At 42.4% G+C, this 25,889-nt stretch overlaps 2 protein-coding genes across 5 annotated transcripts in view; both read right to left on the reverse strand.

Moving 5' to 3' along the window:
• Positions 1-1,503: 1,503 nt before the first annotated feature.
• cited1 (Cbp/p300 interacting transactivator with ED-rich tail 1) lies at positions 1,504-24,020 on the reverse strand. 4 transcript variants are annotated; one of them, XM_088649147.1, is made up of 2 exons: positions 23,916-24,020; positions 1,504-5,411 (listed from the first exon to the last, which is right to left on the reverse strand). In XM_088649147.1, the coding sequence occupies exon 2, from the start codon at positions 5,396-5,398 to the stop codon at positions 4,940-4,942; it is 459 nt and encodes a 152-aa protein (XP_088505273.1). In that variant the 5' UTR covers positions 5,399-5,411; positions 23,916-24,020; the 3' UTR covers positions 1,504-4,939. The 4 variants fall into 4 exon arrangements, with proteins under 4 accessions (XP_088505273.1, XP_088505271.1, XP_088505272.1 ...); XM_088649145.1 differs by lacking the exon at positions 23,916-24,020 and adding an exon at positions 9,818-10,378; XM_088649146.1 differs by lacking the exon at positions 23,916-24,020 and adding an exon at positions 8,479-8,773.
• hdac8 (histone deacetylase 8) overlaps positions 13,064-25,889 on the reverse strand; it is a 29,916-nt gene continuing 17,090 nt past the window's right edge. Inside the window, exons 10-11 of the mRNA XM_088649144.1 lie at positions 23,916-24,021; positions 13,064-14,408 (exon numbers count right to left, since the gene is read on the reverse strand). Coding sequence (XP_088505270.1) covers positions 14,386-14,408; positions 23,916-24,021 — 129 coding nt within the window. The 3' untranslated portion in view covers positions 13,064-14,385. The remainder of the gene's footprint in view (positions 14,409-23,915; positions 24,022-25,889) is intronic.

Below are 25,889 nucleotides of genomic sequence, written 5' to 3' on the forward strand. Positions count from 1 at the left end.
GGCGCCAGTCCATCGCAGGGCAAGTGCAAGCCAATCATACATGGGAACAATTTGGAGGCCACAGTAAAGGCTGAGGGGGGAAATTTTATCAAGAAATGCCCTGGCCACTGAGAGTCAGGACCTGTCAAGCACCTCTGGCGTTCCCTTGAGTTGCTAGTCGGTGTGATAATTCTTCACTTAACTGGACTGACATAAAATGTATTCATTTTAAAACAGGTTTAAAACATTTTTATTCTAGGTTCTCATCCAAGCTAGTCATTCCAAATTTCCGGGCTTTGCAATTCAAGTGCCTGTTGTTTTTCATTCAGTCTCAATTGACCAATGTGTAATTGATCAGACTAGGGGTCTAAAGCTCATTTCCTGGTATCTTCTGGTTTTTATTTCACGCTGATCTAAACTAATAAACATTTTTAATAGATAAAGTATGTTTCTTAAGATCATTTTCCCCACTTAATTACTATCAATAATTCACTTAATTAAAAGTGCAGTGACCAGCTTAGTAGTATTAGTGTTATGTACAGTAGGTCATACTGTGTGGGAAAAAAATTGTAGTGGAAAAAAAGACAGGTTCTCCAGGAGTTTGACACGCCCAATTAGTTTTCTGCACCTAAATATTGCAGTTTTCAAAGTCTATTTACAGGTAAATTAAAAAAAAATAATTACAGAGCTTAAAATTCTGAAACGTGAAAACAACCATTATTAATGCACTGCTTATTGCTTGAATTTCACAGCTGAAAACCATTCATCATATGTTTGAAATACTTGGGCTCACAACTTAATTTCACTCTTGGAGAAACATGGCTTAGAATATATCTTAGTAAGTTAACAGACTTTTGACCCAAGCATAACTGGATTTAACAGAGACCCTTGGTGATCTCCTGTTAGGATTTGTCACCACATTTGTTAAATGTATGTATGTTTGCACAACTACCACAAGACGGCACTGTAACACACCGTAAGAGCTCAACCCATCCAAATAAGTAAAGGCTCACAACATTGAAACATCCAATTTACAGAACGTGTTGCCTCAAGTTCCAGGAATGTTAATGACATCATAAAGTCTTGTAATGATTGTATGAGCTGCATTATAGCTATTCTCTTTTTTTCCCCTCTTGGCACAACAGCAACTTGCAGTGAGAAACTTAAATGCGAGTTCAGGCTGTCCTAGATTACATTCATGGTTTCTAATGAATCATAACGGGCTTCGGGTGTGTTGTTTTGTTTTTTTTTTATTTCAATTTTTTTTAAAAAAATCTTGTTTTATCAGTCTGCTGGTACTTCCCAGTCTCCCCTTTCATTTTACAAACAATGTTTCAATAAGCACTTTTCACTCACCCTTTAAAACATAAGCTACGAATGCAGCTAACCTTGACAACTTCAGTTTATCCTGTGTGCAGTAAACATGGTCGTTACTTATAAGTGAATCAGAACACAAAACCTGTGTGCTTGGATTTTGGTGACGGGAGACATGAAGTAAAAAAAAGGCAGCACGACAAGAAAACGTTCTTCTGTATTTGCATGTTTATTTCCCCATAGTGCAGAAAATAAAATACAGACTTTTAAATAGGACCCAAGAATTTACATCTTTCCACGGACGTACAGAAGAACAGAATGATAAAAAAGTGCTGAAAAACAAAAGACTGGACAATTCTGTCCATAAATCAAGGTAATTTACGGGACAAGGGCTCCCCCCACCCCGACCACAAACATTGTTTAAAGAAAAAAAATGAGACACTCAGTCACATCTTTAGGAAAAACAAAACTCCCCCCTCTCCAGGAAGATAAGGGAAATGAGTGCTTATTGTTTTGCATTAACAGACTAAGCAACTAAAACAAAGCACTTCCTGAAATGCCAGTTTTATTATTTTGGAGGGAAGAATATTAAAGATCCTTAACACCTGGCCCCAACACAAAGGCAGGGGAAGTCCAACATGTCCTAACCTTGTTGACACAACAGCATTAGCGCAGTCCCGGGTTGAAGATACTGAAGTAGATTCCGACTGGGCTGGGATAGCTCACCTTTACAGAAAGCAAACCGCAGGTCCAAGCCAGGACCCCAGAACACACTGAACCAAGAAGAGCGAGGAATGGAGTGCACCACAGCTGAAAAAGGAGACACGATCTACAGACGAGGACCTTTAAAAGTGTTCAGCGGAGTGCCTAGCAGTGTGCCCGTTATTGTGTGAGAAGAAAGGTGGTCTTCTCTGTGGTCAGGATCCAGGTTTTAATTGTAACGGGTTCACGTGGGTATGCGCCCTTGCCGCTGCCCCCTCAGGTCGGCCCCCCACCGCTGGGGACTCGAACCCGGGCCTCCGGCGTCACAGGGAAGGGCGGGGACGTCACCGTGCTGGTAAGCCGGCTCGCACAACCTGCAATGTCGGCCGAATGCGTTACATAATTTTTAGCAGAGGGCTGGTGTTGTGCGTTTTTTTGTTAAAGTAAAAATGGGCCGATTTTTGTTGACTGGAGATGTACACCTGGAAAACGAAACCTCCTTTTATCTCCTGAAGCCTTCACGAGCATCAGACAAAACAAGCCCTCTGCAAAAAATTACAGCCTGGATCCTGCCCACAGCGCACACACACTCACACTTTCTGCTGTCAGTGTTCAGATGTCCCTTTAAACTTCGCAGGAGTATATACATTTCTGTATATAAGATGGTTTTATTTTTTTGGTTTTAATTGTTTTAACTTTAACTGAGATTTCGCAGGAAATCCCTAAACGAAGCTCGAAGCTGCCCCACGACGGGAGTCCAATTTTCCACCCCGTTGCTCTGACGAAGGTCTTTGCAAATTAATGAGCAGTGACAGTCCGGCAGTGGTAACAGCTATCTGTTTTAGGGAGAGAAGGGAGAAAACGACCAGCCTGGTGCTGTTCCAGAATTACACAGCCATGGGAAGGCAGTTGGGAAAAACAGACGCCATTCTCATTAATTTATAAACTGGGGATCAAATTCTCCTGTGTTCCTTGAAGCTGTTCCAAAGCAGAATACGAGCCCAGTCTTACCAAAAGCCAGGCCGATACACAGGGGGGCCTTAAACTAGGAGGGTAACTGAGCTGGCAGAAGACAGCATCTCAAGGCATCTCCTTCAGTTACCAGACTGAAACGCCATCCTCCGAGACAGGCCAACCAAACGCTCAAGTGAACGTCCACTCTTCAGATCCGGTTCTATTTCCTGCGTCATATACACACCTGTGGCCAGAGCGGCCACTGTCTTGGCAAATTTACATAACCTGTTCACCAAATCTTCCTGAGCACTGTCAGAAAATATCGCTAAATAAAATAACCTCCATTATTCTTTTAACCGCTTTCTATACCAATGCCAAGCTTTAAATATTGTAGCTGGCAATGCAGATAAGGCTTGGTAGTGTAGTGCTTTAAAGTAAATTATAGAAGAAATAACTTCCGGGAGCTATTCTGTTTTCACAACAACGGGTCACCTGCAAATAATGTGATTTTGTGAACTCTCAAGAACATCTCAAGCTGCCTACACACTTACTGCTTGAATGTCCTGAATGCTGGTAAATCAATTACTACAGCTACGATTCCTTTTTTTGCCAACTATGTCGTCTTCAATGTAAGAGAATCAGAACCTAATTTCCTTCCCCTACTCAGGTCTTTAAAAGACATCTCAGAAGAGCTGAGACAGTGGGTGTGTGACCCCCATTTGTTTTAATACATATATAGGAAGACACTTCAGGACAACCTTTGACATTCAAGAGCCTCTCTCACAGTGTTACAGGTTGAGAGACAAAAGCCTAAGTCCCCAGCTGGATCATTACTACCTCAAGTGAGAGCATCAGCTCCAGGGCATGTTGAGGAAAACCGTTTTTTTCCACACGAGCTCATCCTGTCCTGAGGCACAAGGCCCAAGTGCACACACTCATAAACACCCGAGACAAGGGCAAATTCTTGAGCTCTCAGCACAACACTGTGCTGACTGACTGTCCGACAGGGGCATTAAAAGTAGCTTGGGAAAAGCGACAGTTAAAAGCACGCCCACTCAATGACAACATCTCGAGAAGAATAAATCTGCCTTTGCACAGATTTCAGCAGCAGAACGGGAAGTTCACATTCAAGTCTGAAGTAAAATACTAACAACAACAACAAAAAAAGCAAAGGATCTGCCTGCCACATTCTTCAATATTTTATGTTGAGGGACCCAAACCAACAGCCAGAAACAGAATCCTTGAACATGTTTATCTCAAATACATCTAGCACTCAAGTTTTAGAATATAGGTTTGCAAAAATCTTTGAAGATGCACAAGGTAGAAGACCCTCATTAGTGGATTTCAGGTAGAATAAGTCAGATTTCAAAATGTCATTGTCGTTAGTGCTGGTTTTATAGGAATTTACAAGTGTAGTGCAGCTATTCCCCTCCTGCTTTTTATTTGAATGGTTTTTTTGGTTTCCCACTGGGTCATTGTGCTCAGAAGCCAGTGTTCGAGATGACGGGATAAATCTTGTAGCACTAAATCAGTTCTTCCAGATAGAAAGGAAACCCCAAAGGCAAATCTTCAGGAAAGCAGAGAAATCCTACAGGATGTCCAGAACCTTTTCAATAGTTTCCTCTGCGGTACAATCCCATACTGATTTTTGGAGGCCATGACGAAACGCCTGAAGGCTTGTTTGGGTGAGAACCGTTCCAAGTTTTTAAAAACGCTCTTGACCCCATTGAAAACACCTCCTTCCATAACGTTTTTTGTCCGCAACGGCGTAGTCGCAAGTTTGCTCTCAAAAGTCCCTCGATCCACAAACATGGCAAAATGAAGAAGGCTCAAAGCAACAAAGAGAAGAGGAGGCAGCAGCGTGCCTGTCACCACAGCTCGTCATTTCAACGTCTCTGTCAGATAATCAGAGGCACAGGACTAAAGAACACAAAACAGACGGCAGACCACTCGCTCGGCTTCTTATCGGCTGGTGGGGGCAGCTGCCACGTCAGCTAGCCGAGACGTCGGAGATGAAGTCAAACTCGTTCTGACCCAGCCAGAGCTCTGGCAGCTCGTTGGCCCGGTCCAGACCCAACTCCACGACCAGGGACATCAGGACCTCCTCGTCCACAGGGTCCAAGTCAATGATGCCGGGACCCAGGGCGCCCCCAGAGGTTGCCAGATGGCCTGGGCCCAGGCTGGCGGTGCTATAAGTTTTCGGGGGGCCTGCTGTGGGGGCTGCCGCATTGGCCAAGCTCTGGTAGTGGCTGTTGAGTTTCTGGAGCTGCATGCTGGCCAGGAGGTGGGGTCCTGCAGGCAGGGTGAAGGACTGCGCAATGCCAGCAGGGGTGGCATGCATGCTTGCTGGGGTGAACTGACTGTTAGTCTTGCTGGAGCCTGGGTAGTGGAGAATAGTGACAGCCTCACGGTCCTTCATGATTCGACTAGAGTAGAGCAGGGAGCTCATGGCCTGGGCAGACCTACAAGAGAAAGGTAGCAAGGGGGTTATACAAAGGAGGGAGATCACCTGCCTTGGACTCTTAAAGGCAAAGGCATTGGTAGATATAATCCCCGAACAGAAATGTAAAGCTCTTCACCAGAGGGAGTCATTCATCAGAGTTTTGGTTTGGTGAAACATCTCAACACATGGACGCATGCCGAGCGGATATATGGGAAGAAATTCTGGAAAATTCCATCTGCCCATGAAAAGAAAATAGTAAGATTTTACCTCACTCCATCACCTTCAGAAGACATGAAAACCTTCCTTAATAATCTAGAAAGGCAGGCCGTTAAAAAGCAGACAAGAGGGCAGAGGAAAATCTGTGTTTCTCAGTCCGATTCTTGATCAGTAGTCATTTTTACTATATCCCTTCTCTGAGTCAAGCAATCCCACTAAAAAAAAACAGCACCTGCTACAGTTCTTGTGCCTATGAAGGAAATATATTACCACTTATTGGCCACTCTAAAAGAAAAAAAGAAAGTCATCAGCCTACAGCTTTTCATCTTTTCATGGCAGGATCACACAGGGGCACTAGCTGGATTTAAATGCAGAGCGATCACGAGCAATGCCCAGATAGCTCTGTGTGGTCCCCAGTCCCAGTACAAGAAGAAAGTACTCAAGTGACCAAAATTAAAGGCAGGGTTATCTTACCCTCTCCAGAGGGGAACCTTTCCTCTGAACATCACGCTAGCCATCACTGCCATGAGGCATGCCTTTGAGAAATGTAATCACTTAATTAAGCCAGCAACTCCCCCCCGCCTCCACAAGCCCAGCTCCCCATCTGGGGTCAGGGTAATTGCTAAAGGCTGGGACACAGCTGTAAACCTTATTCAGAGAGAGGCGGCACGGTCAGGCCCCACAGTTCTCTCCCTCGCATCCAGGGGCTCCTGTGTGCTGTGTGCAGGGCACTGGGCAAGGGCGATAGAGCCAGCAGAGCTGTCCTGGTGCTGGAACCCCTTGACAGCCATTCAACAAACACACAACCATCAGGACACTTCCAAAGGACATCTGAAGAACAGTTAAGGCTTTGTATCTGTGGAAGCCAGTCTCCAGTTTCACCCCAAGAACTCTGCAAAGGCCAAATTCAGCAGCAATACCTGAAAGGATTACTTTTTTATTGTAAATCAACTATACAATAATGTTAATTAGTGGAACACCTTTGAATCATCCAATTTACATGTCTCTCAGACCCTCGAGAAAATGACTATTGCAGACTCCTGAAAGGACCGTTCTAGTCCCTTCAGTGCTTGCTTAGCAGATTGGGAATGAATTCAGTAACGCATTCACAGAGCTGGCTGGAACAGACCTGCACAGAAGCTAGGAGCTCCGCATCTGTACCTCTGATGTATACTTCAAATACACACACACACTTGTGAGGGCAGCCCTGTTGGAATTCTACAGTTCTTACAAGGGGCTTGACACAAAAAGCGCTTCTAGCCAGCAGGAAACACATACATTACACACACACACTACATATATATATATAACTGTGCTGTTTGTGCAGTTACTTAGAATTTTGATGCAATGGGACTACAGGAATGAAGCCCCCTCCCCCCATGGAATGCTCTCAGGATCAGGGTTGGACTGATCTTTCAGTGAGCATCTCATGAATTAGTCCTAACAGCTCACACTTCCATCTGTGAAGGGCTTGTGGTTTCCACGGGGAGACCCCAGTACAGTCATTCCCCTCCCCCCACTAGTGTGCCATGCAACCTGTCAGCTAGATGAAGCAGTATCTACAGGTGCCTACACTTCCAGGCAGAGCGCCAGTATTCTAGCATGGCGGGGGAACTTACATAAACGGGTTTCATTACGTGGGCACTCATGGGACCTTACAACTATGAAGCTGCAAGCTGCATAAACCCCTATTAACTTAATGAGCGATGCTAGATATCGAACGGCAGTACACTGCAGAGGCTCTTTACTCATTCTGTAGCTCCATCTCTGGAGGAGTATTCGGATTTTCACAGCTCTTGCCCCCTCGGTTATCCAGTTGAAATGTAATAAGTAAATTGCCGTGGTCACAAAGGGCAACAGTTCTCGATAATTTCCCAGTGAAATGTTTAATTAAAGAAAAGGGACTTACGAATTGGTAAACTGAACATCTGGAAGTGCTCCACAAATGACTAAACGAACCTTTGCCTGCGAGTGTGTGTGTTTTGCTCTTCGTGTGGCTCTTGTAAAAACAGTCTCCTCGCCCGGTCCTGCGCGAATTGGCTGTGACAGCTGAGCGACGTTTGCGTTTTAGGTTAATTGACAACCCGGAACGACGATTAATACCAATTAACGCAAACTGCAACCAAAACAAATGGGAACGTATAATACATTTTTACAAGTTCGTCTGGGTATTTCGATAGCCCTGCCTTTTCAAATGAGGGCGCATCCCGAGCCCAGCAGATTGCGTTCACGCTTTGACGCGCCACCCCGCCTCAAAGTCAAGTGAAATTGTTGGAAACTAAACTAAATAAAGGGAAAACAGCCTACTGGCGGGTTAACTCACAAAATAAGGCTTTCCTAGTTTATTGCAATAGGATATTAAAAAACGCTTTGAATTCCAAATCCGGACTGGTTGTTAGCAGTTTCCAGTTTTTCCTAACCAATTCTAAAGCAAACGTGTGAAACTTGAAATTCACAGACCAGGAATTTAGGTAAAATATACTTGCAATTATACAGCTGTGTATAAACAGTAGACGATAACGTAGATTTTTACAGATTTCAGATCTTACCGATTTCCGAATTGCAACTATAAAACATCTATATTTTGTGTTAATTCTTTAAAAACACTGAAAAAGGTTTGAACAATCAAGAAGTTGGGTTTTTCCCCGCTCAAGAGTGACTTTCAGATAGGCTATGCGTACATTCACAAACTTGTTTAAGCACAATGTTATAAGTAATGAGGCGATGTCTTACTAAGCTACACAGAAATAAGTCTCTCATTAAATATAACACGTACTTGCTTAGCGGAAATATTGATAACTGCACCGTATCACCCCTCAATAATTTATTAGCAACAAAAAAAAACCAACAACAGCGTTTTGCTTTTTTACCTTCGAAAGTGACTTTCAGAACTGTGGAGATCCAGGAATGTGAAATGAAACTATATCCACAAGTACGAGAAAAAAAAAAGGTATTAAATCATTACAGAAGGGGATTTAGGCTAATTTTAAAAAAAAAGCTTCTTCCTTGATGAAAAGAAGAATTTGCAACTTCTGCAAATAATCACAGTGGCTACTATTCGTCGAAATTAATTCATGGAGACCAGTATCCCAAATATGTACCCAAAAGGACCAGACCCTGAGCACCCATTCTAGCAATGAATGATTAGTGAGCCTCAAACCCCACTCTATATACACCGCTCCACCGCGTTTCCCAAGATAACAGTAACACCCGGACTGGAGCCGGCTGGGAACGGCGCATCCTTTATTTCAATCTCCAAAGTCCGCTAAAATTAAATATTCACCTCAAAACGAAACCGGCCTTGGTGTGCCTGTCGCAGACGTCTCCATTGATTGTTTAAATGTTTATTTGTGCGCTTTGAAACTTATTTTTTGAATATTAGAACTAGAGGCCAACCAATTTGAAAAGCTCTGAAAAGATGCCCGAACTGGTTAATCCACCGCTTGAAGTAATTTTCCTAGCAACTCGAAAGAGGTCATTTATTGTTACAAGGCTTGCTTATTAAATCAGTCCCTGGTTCAGTCTGAATTTTCTGTTGCTTTTTTCTTCCGCTGTTTAATTCAGCAAACCTGTGGCACATTCCCGTCCCCACCAGACAATTTCGTATTCTAAAAATAATAAAAACCACACAAACGTCCTAAAATATCACAACAGCTAGTCTTGCAAGGCTAATTCTTTGTGTGCAAACTATTTATGCTCACAACGGTTTGAACATTTACCAAGAACCCCGTGTCAATGTCCCACTCCGTGGGTGGGTTGGAAATTGATTTAAACTCATCGCGCGACAGAAGAAGGACTAGCCGGGTTTTGTAGTCAACCATACTGTGAAAGTGTGCAGATGTTCGCTATTTACAAAAGGTCTGGATTATCAGCAGTTCAGTAACACTTTGCCTCGGTTATTGACTAAAACACAGAGCCGTGACACAGGTCGTTCGACTTCTCACCAAATAAAAAACAAAATTGATCAGTTCAGGTGTCCACTGAACCCGATAACAGCTAATAATAATAATAATAATAATAATAATAATAATAATAATAATAATAATAAGTCGCTCCGGCATTGTACCAAACAGAAAAAAAACAATGAAATCATTTTGTTCCGCATTAATTAAACTTAATTTCTAAATACACGTAATAACTTAAGAAAGCACTGAGAGTAGCGCATATAAGCACAGTATTTTTGTATTGTTTTTTTTTTCGTCTTGTTACCTTGCGCTTTCACACCTGGCGAAGAGAGTTCGTATTGGGCGCTTCTCCATTTTCTGACAGTTTTGCGCCAATGCGCTTGAACTTTTTTTGTTAGGTATGGCGTTGAAGAGTAAACTCGTATGCGGTTATTTTTACAGTACCAAAATAATGCTAACCATACATTTTAGGAATCGCTGTTGTGACGACTAACATTTCAATTACAGTAGAAACATTTTGAAAAGGTACTTCTACAAAAAAAACTCTAAAACGTTATGAGAAAATTCAAAGCTCCTGTAGTTTTCATTCTGTATTAGTATTTGAATAAAACGCTTTACGGATATGTTTTGCAAAGGTGCATTATTCATCACTGAGCGTTTCATACAAAACGTAGATGACATTAACGACACGACACGACCTCTGTGATATTTTCACATTTTTTGATTAACCTTGACTCAGTTTAACTCGTTAATTACAAGAATACTCATTCCTTACGGAATTATACAGCGAACTCGGATTTCACTCCGATGCCTTCAGCTTTTTGTCAGTTTAACTGTCAAAAAAAAGCACAGCTGGCGTATTGTGCGAAAGACTCAACAGCCATTCAGTGTACAAACAGATTTGACAATTAACGCTCGATAGAAAAGACGGAGAAGCTCAGCTCAGGGATGTCTTTCCCTTATGGGAAAACATATGCAAATCGAGGAAACCGTTTTCGGTTTTCCAGACTCTAATCTGAAGAGTCATCAATAATTACTTTGTTCCAGAAGTTATTTCTGTATTCCTTCTGCTAACACATTAACCGCCGGAAGACGTGTGACAATGAGACGAGCTACAGAGCAGATAACAGAATAATTAATAATGCATTAAAAAACGGAAATATAAACACAGTATTGAAAACACGATTTTCGGTTAAAACAAATTAGACACCAACATGTTTTCAATAAAAATACGCCAATCTCTTTCTGAGACTAACATTTTTGCAAGAAATCTTATCTACAAAACTAAAGAAAAAAAAAGGTTTCTTCAAAGCTCTCCTATAGCCGTCAGATTAATGATTGGATATGGAGTTTGTGCAAGGGCTGCCACACACAGGTTGGGCTGATTCTCCATGCCCCTGGCTTTAGCATTAAAACAAAAGAACTTGATTTTGCATAAAAGCTTTTAAGGAAGCTGTTCCAGAGGCTGCTCTCTGATGAGATCAGGTGGGTCTCACTTGCAGTATCTTTGGCCATTGTATATATACAGTAGGCAGAACCTGAGGCTTGACTGGAGGATCCAGTCTGTTGATGCTTTATTGGCCTGAGTGGGATGGAAAGGCATGCTGACTTGCTTGTAAAGAAAATAATTCCTTTTTACAGGTAGTGGGGGCTCCCTTCCAGCACCACTTATGAAAGATGTAATGGAAGCAAACGTGTGCCAGTCTGCTCACCAGACACCAGCTATCAGGGGGGTGGAGAACAGAGTAATGAAGGCAATTCATAGATGGGGATTATTAGGAGGCCATAATTGGTTGAGGCCAGGGGGAAATTTGGCCAGGACACTGGTGTTACAGTCCTACTCTTTGCAAGAAACAGCCTGTGATAGAGGGATAGAGCAGAGGAGCTTCCTTTTCTCCCGTCAGTGTTGTGCCGGCTTGCGGCGTATTAACTGGTGTCAGGTGGGACCCTGGCCCTGAGAGGAGAAGGCCTGTCTCCCCAGACTCGCACAGACACAAGCCATTTTCCAAGTGAAGGAACAACAGAGGAGGCTGTCCGTGTTTGTCACAAAGCTGCCTGGAGGACCACCTGCACCTGCTTTCCCAAGTCAACAAACATTTAGGCCACAGCTTCCAGTCTGTGGTCAACTGTGGGACGTCTCCCAACAAGCTTCCAACCACCAACATTCAAACCAGTGCAGCGTGACTAGGCCTGTTCCCTAATTTCTATATGAACTCTTTTCTATTTCTTAATTCCCCCCCTGGACTGCATTACTTCCAAGAGTTTTAATCGCACAATGCTGCCAAATGTTTTTAAAAAATGAATTAATGCTTTCGGAATTAAGTCCTGCAATGGAAATGGAGCTCATCCTGCCAAATCCTGCGAGATGCTGCCTGAGGTTACTATGCACTAACACCAGGGACATCTCTCTCTCCAAATAAGGGCTATTATTATAAGTCACATTCCTAAACATATTGTCTCAATTTTTCCATAAACGCAGTAGGTACAGTCTGCTGTGGCACTGTGAAAGACTGTCAGGACTAGACTGTGATCATGCACCTAAAACTGACAAACTAAGAAAAGTGATAAAAAATGAAACAACTTTACTCTGAAGCTCAGAAGTCCTCCAATTCAACATTGCCGTGCAGCACGGTTTGAGGGGTTTCATAAAATCCAAAGCTTTTAAGCATGGTGAAAAGTTCTTCAAGTAGTCCAATTAAGATAGTAATTAGTGGAATTACGTAGCTGAGATCACAGGTAGTATAAAAACCTAGAACTACGCATTGCACTGGTTCTTCAGATGAGATGTTAAACTGAGATCCTGACTGATTTGTCATGAAAGATGCCAGGGTATTGTTCATAATAGTTCCACTCTGGTCTTTTACAATCTGACCTCACTAAAGTTACTCCTTAATTCAGATGGTGAAGCAGTTTCTCATTTCACCAGGATTGCTGTCCTGTGGTGCTTCAGTGCTTTATGCAATGGATTTCCTCCTATTTCCAATTAAAGTACTTTTGATCCTTAAATATCAGAAGCTCCATATTAATGCAACCAATTATTACAGTTTAAGATGGGTAGCTGGGAGTGAATAGGACAAAGGCTAAGACAGCAAGCTAACATTTTTCTTTTGTGGAATGTCTTAAGAGTTCATATGAATTCAGAAGACAGAATTAAGGAAGTACACATGAAAGAATTCTGGAAAGCTTAGTCATCATTTCTGTTTATCCGAATGTAATTGAGGAGAGCAACTGATATACCACATAGACTATCAGTTAAATCTTAAGACCACCAAAAGCAGCTGAATCTGGCGTTCGAAAAAATAAATTATTCCACAATTCGTCTTGAGTGGTTTACAAAACCTTAAGAGAAGTTTATCCAGAATATAACTGTAAAAAAATGAAGGAAAACTATACTGGGATTAGTAGCAAGCATTTCCACTAATTGACCTGAAGATCTGGAACTTTTATTACTATCATAGCTTATTTGGTGACCACATTCATTTTTATCCCTCTGGCTGAAGGTTATGAGATTATTTTAGTTCCAACAGACATGTAATAAAACACAACACAGTTACATTACTGTTTTTATAAGAAATCTATTTACACTGAAAGACAACATGCAGTTTTCAAATTTGCAGGAACAAATCAAAAACATATTTCACATCTTGACATAAAAGAGGAACTATAACAGTTTTAAACTATAACATTTTAAACAGTTTGGAAATAGACAAACACTTGCACTCCTCCCCATATGAATTAAACGTTTTAATAAAACTGCATTTTGATTAAAGGAAGGCTTCTGCAGGCCAGATAGGTCAGGGAAATGACGTTGAACAGCAGCTTTGCAAAACATGGTTGTAATAAATTCTTGCTTGTGAAACAGCCATGGATGCAATCACAGTGACATTCAGGGTTTTTAAAAAAGGTGTTCTGTTGTACCACTGATTGGAAGAGAGCTATTTCAATGGATTGTGATACCTGTACCAGCAGTCAGAGAAAAGCTGGCCGATTCCCACAGCTGATCACAACAGGAGACTATCCCAGACAGACTGCTCTTGAAAAGCACTTGAACTTTGGCTTTTCAACTTTAACAAGTCCCAGAATGTACTGGGGAGCTGTTTTGAGACCAGCAGAGATTTTACTCTGACTGAAAGAACAAAAATACAGAACACAAGCATGAAACAGTGTTGATCTCCTTCTGAACACTTTTACCATTCTCATTTGGCATTTTATTTGGATGTTGAAAAAAAAAACTATGGACAGAAAGGAGTTTACAATCCTATAGCAAAAGGCTTTAAGTTTCAATCAGGACAGACTGTCAAAAGAGTGATAATTTCTTTCAAAGTCTTTAAGTAAAAATACTTCACCACATGTGAAAGAGAGCAAAGAGATGTACTGATGAAGCCTTTTACAACTGCTTTACTCTCATTCACTTTTAGGTTTAAGGGTTTAAAAGCAGTCACATGAAATTTGAATATTGCTGTCCTTTGTATAACTTTTGCACCATGCATGTGCCTCACATTACAAAGGAAACAAACAGATCAGAACAAAAACGTATTAAAATCCCTTTCAGATCTAAAAATTCATCCTTTTCAGCCACAAAACCGAGTTTCCTCTACAGAGCAAATGTTACTGGATCTTGTGTATGAGCCACAGAGTAACCCATTACCCTGTCTGCATTTCATCTGTATCTTAAAACATTGTATTAAATCGTCCGTATAAAAAAAAAGAAAAAAGTAAAACAGGCAACATCAGTTAGCTGGTTTTCCCATTAAAAGTTCCCTGGAAACATTCAAGTAATGTTTTCCAAATCTCCCCTCCGGCGGTCACTTCCACATACTGTCTTCATTAGCTCGGCCTCCCTGCTTTGGAAATCTGAGCTTTAGACAGCTTTTAAACTACATTCTTCAGATTCCCTGTAAACAACAAGAGAGAGATGGGGTGAAATTGATTGTGTACACATTCTCAGGAACCACAAAAACCTCACTCCTTACAAAAGCGAAATTGTACCATAATTTAACTTCCCTCCATTTTAAAGAACCCTAGAAGAGCTCTCTGCAGTCATAACTCAAGACTACATGACTGTCAAAGCCTGGTTGACGCAGTGACAACAAAGAGGAGGTGATAGGATTCTCAGCTTCAGAACAGTTAATGGATAAATCATTCCAGTGCAACTGTGTTGCAGGGCTGTCCCACAACATGTGCAATAAAAAAAAAACGATGGAAAGTGACAGACTGGCCACAGGTCTGCTTTGCATTTCACACACCCCATTTGCTTCTGTAAAGTTTATTTATAAATAAAATGTTTTTTTCCCCTCATGAAAAACAACAAGCCAGACTGCAAAAACGGACTTAAAAAAAAAGATTTAAAATACAATAAAAATGATCTGCTGCAGTAAAATTCACTTATCAGATCTTTCACTGCTACAATCTTGCTCTGACCACATATTCTGTGTGATACAGGTGTAGTATTTACAGCATTAATCAGTGTCTTTGAAACCAACTAACCACCAATCCTGTACGAAAACCAACAACAAAACACTTTTTATAGATGTAAAGAGTAGAGTCCTGAAGAACAAACAGCATTTAACAAAACCTCACATTCTAACTGAGGGGAACATGAGAATATAGTATTTTATACACCCCCCTTCAGTTTCATGACAGACAACATTCATTCTTTGACATTTCTTATATTTTCTTGAGATACTGTTTGAGCTATCCAGTTCCAAATCTTATTCCCGTTTCTAGCAGTGTCCTTCTATGTGGAAGTCATTGTGTTCATTTCAGATATCCTAGTTGCACAGAAAGGGTTGTTATACCGTGTAGCTCGGCATCTTTCAGTTTTGAATAATCTAGCACTGTAGCAGCAGAATCCCATTTCTTTCTCAGAAACCTACAATGGGTTTTTTTCTTATTCTTTTTAAACCCAGACTCTTCTGATACAGGTCATGAAATGAATTCACTCTCCCTGTTCTCACAGATGTTTTATTCCATTTTGCATTCCAACACTTTGCATGATAACTCTTCAGGACATTCCAGATTCCATTAATGGGGATGTATGCTCTGGCCAGTCTTCTTCAGCTGTAGCTTAAAAGACTCAATACCTTCGCAGTCTTTTCTCTCTTTCTGGTTTTGATTTTGGAGCGAAGGCCCTGAAAATGCAGCTTACTGTATATGCTGTCCCATTTCCAATTTTTTCAAATTGCCACTAAACGTTAGTTTCAATACCTTCTAAATCGCTTTTATTAAATATGAGTATTTAACATTTAACGCCCAATATTTTCAGAGCAAAAGGTCATTTTCATTCCCTGAAAATGTAATTGTGCATGGGGGTGCCTAATAAAGAGCTTATCTCTAAGCACCTGCAACTATTTTATGGTATGAACCCAAAATTCATTGCTAGAAATTAATTAAAATGTATTTTTTACGCTCTGGCTGAAGTAATGCAAGTTTATTTTTATGCAACATTAGGTGGTGTTTCCAAAACTTTGAGCAGCTTTAGATAATGTGTATGTGTGTGTATTTTGAGCTAGCAGTCTCATAAATGCTCCCCAGATGTTACCCGAAATTCCAATAATGTGAAACAACTGCAGGGCCCACCATTTATTACCTATGCTAATCAGTCACAGCAGCTGCTAGCAAAATATTGTGATATCCCTGGGTGGATAATCGCTGACTCAAAAATACACGCAAGAGTTTAATGAGCAAGCTGTCAAGCTTGTGCAGTGGTACGTCTGTGAGCTTATCCATTTATAGTCACTCCACTTGTGTTTTGCCCATACGAAAGTAACTCTGCATCAGAATTCCGTGGTCGTAATTAAAAAGGAAAAACGTGCGACACCCCAAACTAAAGAAAGTTAGAATTACATCAGCCAGGCAATAAGTGAAATTCAGGACTTGATTAAAGAAAGCTCTCTCAAAAAATGGGATTCTGTAGTATGCCAGGCTTTGAAGGCACAGGAAGCACATCAACTTTAATTCTGGCATTGCAGTTAGGTTGACAGAGCAGCCCATCTCCTCACCATGTTACTTCGTGCTGGGCACTGCATTACATATTCTGTGTGGATAATCCCAGACAAGCAGCCATGAGCCTTTTAAGAGCCAATCAAGCTTGTTGTGCTTTGAATGCAATGTACAAATCTGTGTTCCATCCCCACTGTGCCCTCAGCTTGCCCCTTGCATCGGTTTGCCAGGAGTGGAAAATATCCGGAATGAAATAAAGAGCAAAGTTAAAGAAAGTGGTATTTACCTCTGCTGGCAGAGCAGATTAGCATCACATTGCATGTGTAGTGCATCGAGATGAACCAAGCATCAAGGCAAAGCGTAAACAAAGACCACAGTTTGAGCTACAAGTATCTGATGACAAAATATTTGTTTTCAGTATTTTTCGTGATAACAAAGGAATGGTTTCGCAGTCAAAAACAGAAGGGGACCTTTGCTTATCTGCATATGTTTCTACCAGTAACACCCGCAGGAAGGTCCCACACTTTCAGACAGGCAGAAAGGCCCTGGAGTGTCCAGGCACACTCCCACACCCTAACTCCACAGTCTTGCATGCTAGACAACAAGAAAAGCTACACTGTATATCCTTTTAAAAAAGAAATAAACCAAATGTCTAGGATTTTGTAATTACAACTAATGTTAGGCTCTCTGACTTGAGATTGCAGCTCTAGAGCCTGTGTTCCTTAGAACCTGAACCCTCACAAGGAATTTGTCAGTGTGCAGGCAATAAAATAATCTGACCAAACATAAGCTTTTGGTAACAAGCTCTGAGGACTTTTGTGTCATGGAAATACCAAGAGTTCTAAAGTTTTGTTATGGATCACATTTCTCTTTGTGTTCTATAAATGCCATGATTGATTACATAAAAAACATGAATGACCTATAACTGCTTCTAATTAAAACACACACAAAAATATCAGGAAGGGGCAGCTTTACTAAAAGTCTAACCAGCAGTGCAGTTATTAGCATTCTGTTTTAAGTTAGAAGTGAAACAAGCTGGGCCTATCTTTCATCTCTGCCTACAGCACTTTAACGATCAGAAACGTCAAGACCACAGAGAGGCCTCCCAGTGAAAAAAACAATGAAGGTACTGGTGTCTTTTTAGTCTATTGAAGAATAGGTTTGGTCTAGGCAATTCTCCAGGTCCAGCTCAAGAGATCAGTGGACTGAGGTGAAACCTGGCCACAGACCATCCACCAGTATTAACATTGTTTATATGGGCAAATGTCAAAAAATGAAAAATGTACCAAGGGCATCTGTAGACAGAATTTGAAAACAGGAAAAGGTCTGTTAATCAATTCACAATTACATGAAAACATTAAATGCAGTTTTTCAAAGCTCAGCCTAAAACTAAATCTCTTTATCCTGAAACTGGAGAATTACCAGTGATGCAGGAGATTCTGTATAAGCCCCAGGAGAAGGAAACACTTGGTGGACCTTGAATGAGAGAGCATTTGTAGCACTGGTGTCCTGGACAAATGCAGCAGAGTCAATGTCCTGCCCAAATTCCCTTAAAGCCAGTTTTACGGGCCATTCTCCCTTCGATCTCTGCCCAGAAAGGCGATGTAGATGGTGGTCGGTGTGATTAATTTCAGGGACCCCTGGCAGGTGAACTGTGCTACATGTGTAGGTCTAATCTGTCTTCCCTCACCTACAGGGCGATCCACGTGTCCTCATATACACTGGGAGTACTGTTACATTAAGAGGTGGTACAGAGAACGCAGCTGCACACAGCTCTCTATTCTTGGGCCCCCAGCCTCCTCAAAGCTTCCACACATTTCTCCACAGCCACAAGAAGTCAAAACAAAAACCCTTTAATTATCCTCCACCAAGATGGCTCAGCTGCAGTGTGCTTAAAAACATGCAAGGCCTGTTTAATGACAAGTCACTAAGCCACAGAGCTTTAAAGTCACTTTCACTCTGGACGTCTATTAAAGACACGGAAAATAAAGACAGGCCCAACCGTATTGGTTTGAAGAAATGGGAAATCAGTCTGGCAGTATTCAGTCCCTTCCACAGATGGACTAGGATGCACTTATTTAAGATAAACTGTGCTCTGGAAAACCACAGGCCTGGTCGCCCTCAGCTGTCACGCATGTAAATGTGCTTTTGAAGGTTCACAAGCATCCATCATGCACTGCCAGACCCCAGAGATCAATTACCACAAGAACAAAAAAAACAAATTCACTGCAACGCCGCCAAGCTAGGTGTCAGGAGGGCGGAGGTGAAGGCATGCGAGAAAAGGGAGGGTAAAAAAGCATGTTGGCCTTTTCAGCTGTATTAGAGACAGAGTCAGATAATTAAGATTCCCCTGTGTTCCCAATTGCAGGAAAAGCCCACAGAGGCAGCCTGCTGCGCCCTGTCAACAGCACTAGGACAGGGAGTGGTGAACAGGCCTTTTCATCTCACACTGCACACATGGGGCAAAAAAACACTTATTTTAGGTTTGCGAATGTAGCATTTGGGTATTGATAAGCTACGAGCAGTGGAAAATTGGCTAAATCTCTTTCTGATTTGCCAGTGTTTTTATGTTCACTAGCATTTCAGAAATATGTGTAAATCAAGCCCTGTGTTTTTATCCCAGGCATACGGTAGGTAGACAATTCACCAGCTTCCACTGATAAGTGAGACAGGAGGCTGCTGAATACCCTTCTGTGGTGCAGAGACTGGCCAGACCCATCATAGCAAGCCCAGTCTGGTGAAGTTACTGAGCTTTAGGGTGGATGTCAGTCCCCCCCCAGCTTCCCACCAACTTCTCTAGACTGCTCAAAGTTCCTTGGAATCGACATTGCCCATTGGGACACAGAGCCTTTTCAAAGATAGGCCCTCCATCTTTGGAATACTCTCCCTGAACATCTAAAAACTGCACCCTCTGCTGATGTTGTTAAATCTCACCTCAAGACTTACTTGTTCTCAATAGCTTTCAATTCCTATCCTAATTCTGTTAATTTCAGAATTTATAGATACATTTTGTAGTATTCTTTTCCTGCTTCCGTTTCTCTTTTTCTAGTTTTAACTTATGTCCAAGGTGCTTATCATTGAAAATGATAAGATTTAAGGACCCGTTAAAGAATAAAATTGATTGACTGACAACAGCCATTTCCAATTGCTTTTAAATCCAACTTTCTGATTTCCTCAAATACCCTACACATTTAGGAGGACCAGTAAGTGTTTTCGTGTGAGCAAATGTGCAGGACTTGAAGAAAGAGACAAAAGAATCTGAGTGGAACTTCCTCAGCTTGCAAGGCTTAGATCTCACCCGAGCCGCTGACCTCCATTTCACTCAGAATCTGACGTGAAGTGGAATGTGCAGTGTCAGTCCTAATGCAGGTCATATTCCCTTTTCTCTGCATATTGGCTTCAGATGGCCCCGGCCGCAAGAAACCGAGGAAGAGAAAGGAAAGCAACTGGGAACATATGCCTGTGGTCGGCGTCACATCTGTTCCTCCACAGTGAGATGTGTTTTGAAACTGAATTCATACAGTGTTCTTCCTATGGTGGTCAGTGGATAAAGGGGCATTAACCCTCTCACAGCCGCTAACATCTTGTACTGCAGCCAGGGAACTGACTAAGGGGCTGTTTCATAGCACCAACCTGCAGTGTTGGTGCAGCACAAGGGCCTGGAGGCAGTTTCATAGTGCTTGCCTACAGTGTTGGTGCAGCTTATGGGCCTAGGGCCAGTTTCACAATGCTGTCCTGCAGTATTGGGGCAGCACAAGGGCTCAGGGGCAGTTTCACAGCACCGTCCTGTAGTATTGGGGCAGCACAAGAGCTCAGGGGCAGTTTCACAGAGCTGACCTGTAGTATTGGGGCAGCACAAGGGCAGTTTCACAGCGCCGTCCTGTAGTATTGGGGTAGCACAAGGGCTCAGGGGCAGTTTCACATCGCCGTCCTGTAGTATTGGGGCAGCACAAGGGCTGAGGGGCAATTTCACAGAGCTGACCTGTAGTATTGGGGCAGCACAAGGGCTGAGGGGCAGTTTCACAGCACTGTCCTGTAGTATTGGGGCAGCACAAGGGCTCAGGGAAGTTTCGCAGAACTGACCTGCTCTGATGAAACACAAATAAACTGCTCCTATTTACACAGACGGGTTCACTGGGAGGGCTGCCAGGATGGTTACATGCACCCCTGGGGATAAGCAGTTAGAGAAGAACAGTCAGTGTCAATGGGAATCGGTTAAGTTTGCGGATGAATACATTTATCTTGGCCAGAGAAACAGCCTCATAGAGACAAATAAGCAGTTCATACTTGAGCCTGGAAGTTTAACAGGCTATGGGCTTATCCCAATTTCTGTAGCATTAAGTATAAAAACTGTATGGATGGGACTGGTCAGTCGCAGGTTAACGGCAGCTCTGCTGGTACCTCTTTAAACAGCTGGAGGGACTGCCACCACCCAGAAGACAAAGTAACAATAAACTACAGCGTCTATAATGCCAGCAGCCATATCACTCTGCAACTCACAAGTGGCAACCCACTGAAGCTAAGCAGGTGTGAGCCTGGTCAGTACCTGGATGGGAGACCTCCTGGGAAGAACTAAGGTTGCTGCTGGAAGAGGTGTTAGTGGGGCCAGCAGGGGTTGCTTACCCTGTGGTCTGTGTGGGTCCTAATGCCCCAGTATAGCGACGGGGACACTATACTGTAAACAGGCGCCGTCCTTCGGATGAGACGTAAACCCGAGGTCCTGACTCTCTGTGGTCATTAAAAATCCCAAAGTGTTTCTCAAAGAGTAGGGGTGTAACCCCAGCGTCCTGGCCAAATTTCCCATTGGCCCTTACCAATCATGGCCTCCTAATAATCCCCATCTATGAATTGGCTTCATTACTCTACTCTCACCCCCCACTGATAGCTGATGTGGGGTAAGCGTTCTAGTGCACTATGCCTCACCATCAGGTGAGGTTGCACATTGGTGGTGGTGGAGGGGAGTCCCCATTACATGTAAAGCACTTTGAGTTGAGTGTCCAGAAAAGCGCTATAAAAGTGTAAGCTATTATTATTATTATTATAAGTGATGGCTCTGTACTTGAGCTTCAATCAAAATTGAAAAACCTTGGAGTTATATTCGATTCCGGCTTAACATTCAACCCACATGTACAGCATACTGTCAAAACATCTTTTTTTCACCTTAGAAATATCGCAAGACTACGCCCTATGCTATCATTAACTGTGGCTGAAAAGCTGATCAACATATTTGTATTCTCTCGAATTGACTACTGCAATGCTCTACTCCCTGGGGTATCTAAATCTACTCTGAACAAGCTGCAGTATGTCCAAAATTCAGCAGCCAGAATCCTGACCAGGTCTAATGCAAGTGTTCACATTACTCCTATTCTGAAGTCCTTGCACTGGCTTCCGGTCAAATTCCGCGTAGACTTTAAAATTCTCATGCTCACCTATAAGGCTTTACATGGCTTGGCACCTCAATACCTGTCTGAACTTTTATCGCCCTACTCCCCACCTCGCAACCTCCGCTCTTCAAATTCTCCCCTCCTTACTGTCCCCCAAGCCCGTCTACATTGTATGGGCGACAGGGCCTTCTCCTGCTATGCCCCCAAGCTCTGGAACTCTTTGCCCAAGGATATTAGAGTCACCTTCTCTAAACTCCTTCAAATCTAGACTCAAAACCTTCTTCTTCAGAAAAGCCTTTACTTAACTGGTTCCATTCTTCACCCCTCTGCTCTTCTTAATACCATCTTCCACGGTCTCCTCTATTGTTATTGTTGTATTGTTGTAATTATAATTGTGTCCTATCTTGTGAAATCTTCTTAATTATTGTTGTAGTCTTCTTATTTATTGTTATTGTCATCCTGTAAAGCGCTTTGAGAAGCCACCTTTAAAGGCGCTATATAGAAGAAAGTTTATTATTATTATTATAATTATTATTATTATAATAAGTGGAAAAAAATGTCGGGAACGGACAGGGGACTCTGGGAATGTGGGAAAAGGGGGGGGGGGGGAGAACAACTGAAGATTAAGACACAGATAAATTAGGCTTGAGCTGACCACGTTTGCAGAATGAAAGCAGAGAGTCTAGAGACTCTGGATGACTCAAGAAACAACGGGAGAGGAAAGTGGTGGGTAGAAATGCTAAAGAAGAGCAGAAAGGCTGGAAGAAGTTCAAGGAGCTCAAAACCCCAGCAACTGGAGACCACATAAGGCTATTGTCCCACAGTGGTCAAACTGAAGAAGCAGGTGGAACTGAAATTAAGAGAAATGGCTGGCCGTAAAATGCACACAGTCCCAGGGTCCTAAATTCCGCTGGCTTGTAAGTTTGTTTATGGGGGGCGGGGGAGTGCTTTTACTCAGTGCTACCATAGAGAGAAACAGAACAAACGAGCAGGGTGAGCTGAATGATCTCCTCTGTCTGACAGACTGATGACAATGTGGGCATGGTGAACAGCAGAAGTGTTCAACAGGAGTTCCTCACAGCACCCCAGTATAGCTATTGCTTGTGTTTTAACTGGTTTTTATATTTCTTATTGTGCCTTGCTAGCTAACGAGATGTAAGAGCTAGCAGTTTTCTGGAGGACAAGCTGGTGACATCCCTCAGCAGTCCACAGTCCACTACAGGTTTGAAGATTCACCATTCTTGCCGCATCACACAAACTACTGTTTATTTTCTCTGTTCCAATGCCAACCGTCTACAGTACCTAACTTGTGGCAGGAGCTCTGTTAATGAATAAAATAACAAAGACTTCAACATTTCATGCAAAATAATGCAAAAAAACATGCAAAGATGACATTTAAAAATTGGAAATCTGAAAAAAAAGCAAAATTAATGCCTACTGGCATTACCATAGATGTGGTCTGGACTCGTGAGAGAAGCGGTCAATTTTGTCTCTAGCACTTAAGTAAATGGGTTTGTTTGGTGGGAGATGTTACTCACTTTTTAGGAATTCCAAAAAGTGATGAGAGAGATTTAAAATGCCTAAATGCCCAATGGAACTACAGTATGGCAAGGAACTGGAGCAGAAGGAATGCTTGCTGATATATCTTAACCAAAAGTCTACACTTCATGCCTGAATGTCTTGTAGTCCGATTTAATTGTCATTGTGCGATAATGTCACTATTATCGTGCTTAAAGTAATTAAACTCCAATTACACTATACATATTCAGCTACGGGGTCAAAACGGTTACTTAGAATTTGCTCATAAGTGAAATATTTTCCTAAACTTGAAGCTGCTGAAGTCAAAATTCAAAATATGGTCGGATACAAATAAAACTTTATGTACAGTTAAGGCAATGTATACTAGACTTTTATTTTCAATTTACTGATTGGTTTAGCCTGATTCCTGGGACGCTGAGTCAAGTCGCCTAGCCTATGGTCTGTGCCAAAAGCAGGACTCAGGTCCTGCTGCGTACGACTGTGCACACGAGCTGGACATACTCCTGGGGGGACGAGTCGGATTTCTAGTATTATTACCTTTCACTGTGTTGATTACGTGCTCGAGCTGCTGGGGCTCATTCCGGTCGGGTCGACAGCTAGGGCTGATCTCCAACACGTAGTCAGGGCCGTACTCTGTGAAATACTGCAGGACACAGAAGGAGCAGTCTTGAGAAAAAATGTTTCAAAAAAAGATAAGGGCATATGTGCATCACATACGATAATATACAGGAAATACACGGCAAGTTCCAACGTTCCTCCTGTGCAGCTGGCACAGTCACCAGCTGGAAGTAATAATTCCACAGGAGTTGTTAGGGGAGACTCGGATTCATGCCGGGGAGCAGTTTCACAGCTTTAGTTATCAGAAGACACCAGTGTCAAGCATAGTTTTGCAGCAAGGCATTGTTACATCTTCTCTCAGGAGAAGAAGAGCAATGCAGAGATGTCAAGACAGTCACAGCAGTACTAATGAGCAGTGACGCAAAACATTCTGGATTGCATGACTGGATTTTCTGGCTATTGCAAGGAAGTGTGGTAATCATACAGTGCCTCCAGCCAAGCTTACCAAAATGGACAGCCTGGATTGAAATCTCCCAGCTCTGAGCTGCGTGACTCACTGAACAACAGGAGGAGGCTTTGATATTGTATTCACCCATTCATGAGGCCCAAGGCTTTTCTCAGGAAGAGCCAAGGACAGACAAGTGTGTGCAGCAGTTCTGACAGCAGGCAGCTGAGCCTATCATGGAGGAGTTGTGACACGGAGGAGATACAATGTGTGGGTGGTTCGTCGGACTGCTCGGAGCCACACAGACCTCGCCCATCATCACACATTAGGTCACCAGACCCCAGCACTTCCTTGATTGTGCATGAGCTGCAGCAGAGCTGAGAATTGACTATGGGGCTGAGGGGACAATTGAAAAGGGAGGAGGAACTGTAAAACTAAATGGGAAGGAAAATACCTTGTCTACAACACTCCCCAGAGGCAATGCAGTGGAAAAGGTGAAAGTTCTGACACCGATTTCAATCCCATAACAGACCTCAATGCCAGGACAGTCTCTTTTGAAAACAGATTATACAGGGGAAATGGAAAAAGACAGCCTATTGTTCTTGAAACAGATAAGTTTTGTCTAGACACTGTTTTTCAAGTCTTCTTCTCCACAGACAAATTTAACACATCAGTGAGAATCCCCCTCAATCAGGGCCCGAGTTTCCTTTATTTATTTTGCAAAGGCAGTTGAAAGCCTGCCATTTCCCCAGACCACAGAAGTGACGCGCCCTAGCAAGGGAAGAAAGACCTTGAGCAAAGTATTCCTGGGAAACACGATGAAAGCCAAGCCCTGCGGATCCGTGCCCGTCCCCATCTAAATGGAACTGGCCGGTCACCGTAGAAGAACAATGGTTATTTTAGGAAACTACTCTCATGTTAGCCAGAACGTCTATCCCAACACCCACCTGATAAACTTTAACCTTGAGCCATAGGGAGTGCATCAAAAGAAAAAAAAACACTGGGAGAAGCAAACCTCTTTTAAAAGCTATGAAAATGATTAGAACCTTGACAAAGGTCCGATACAGTGATCCAGGAGGGAAACCAAAAGGCAAATAACCGTCTCCTCGGGGGGTGTGTGATCTGAAAGCAAAACTAAGAACCTTCCAATTAATCATACTTCCTCATGTAGGGAAAAGCATACAACCTGCCTATGAAATACTAAATACTGTGCAAAACATTATCGAGCAATAAAATCAGAATCTGGAACAGCACAATGAAGTCTTATTTTCATACACAACTCGAAAACGAGCTTATGTAAATTCTATCGGACACCGCATGTACAGTAACAAAAGCATTAATTTTTCTTGTAATCATTTTGCTCTGGTTATCTTTCCTTTGAGCAAAGAATAAAGCCTCCTTTGTTTATCAGGGAGAGGCCAGTATCTTCCAGGAAGCAGCAACAAATTTCCATAACACTGACGGCAGGAAATGGAAATCCATATAATCTTATTAGGGCCATTGAGTTC

The sequence above is a fragment of the Lepisosteus platostomus genome, chromosome 10 (genome assembly GCF_059453375.1).
Source record: "Lepisosteus platostomus isolate fLepPlt1 chromosome 10, fLepPlt1.hap1, whole genome shotgun sequence".
Classification (NCBI taxonomy): Eukaryota; Metazoa; Chordata; class Actinopteri; order Semionotiformes; family Lepisosteidae; genus Lepisosteus; species Lepisosteus platostomus.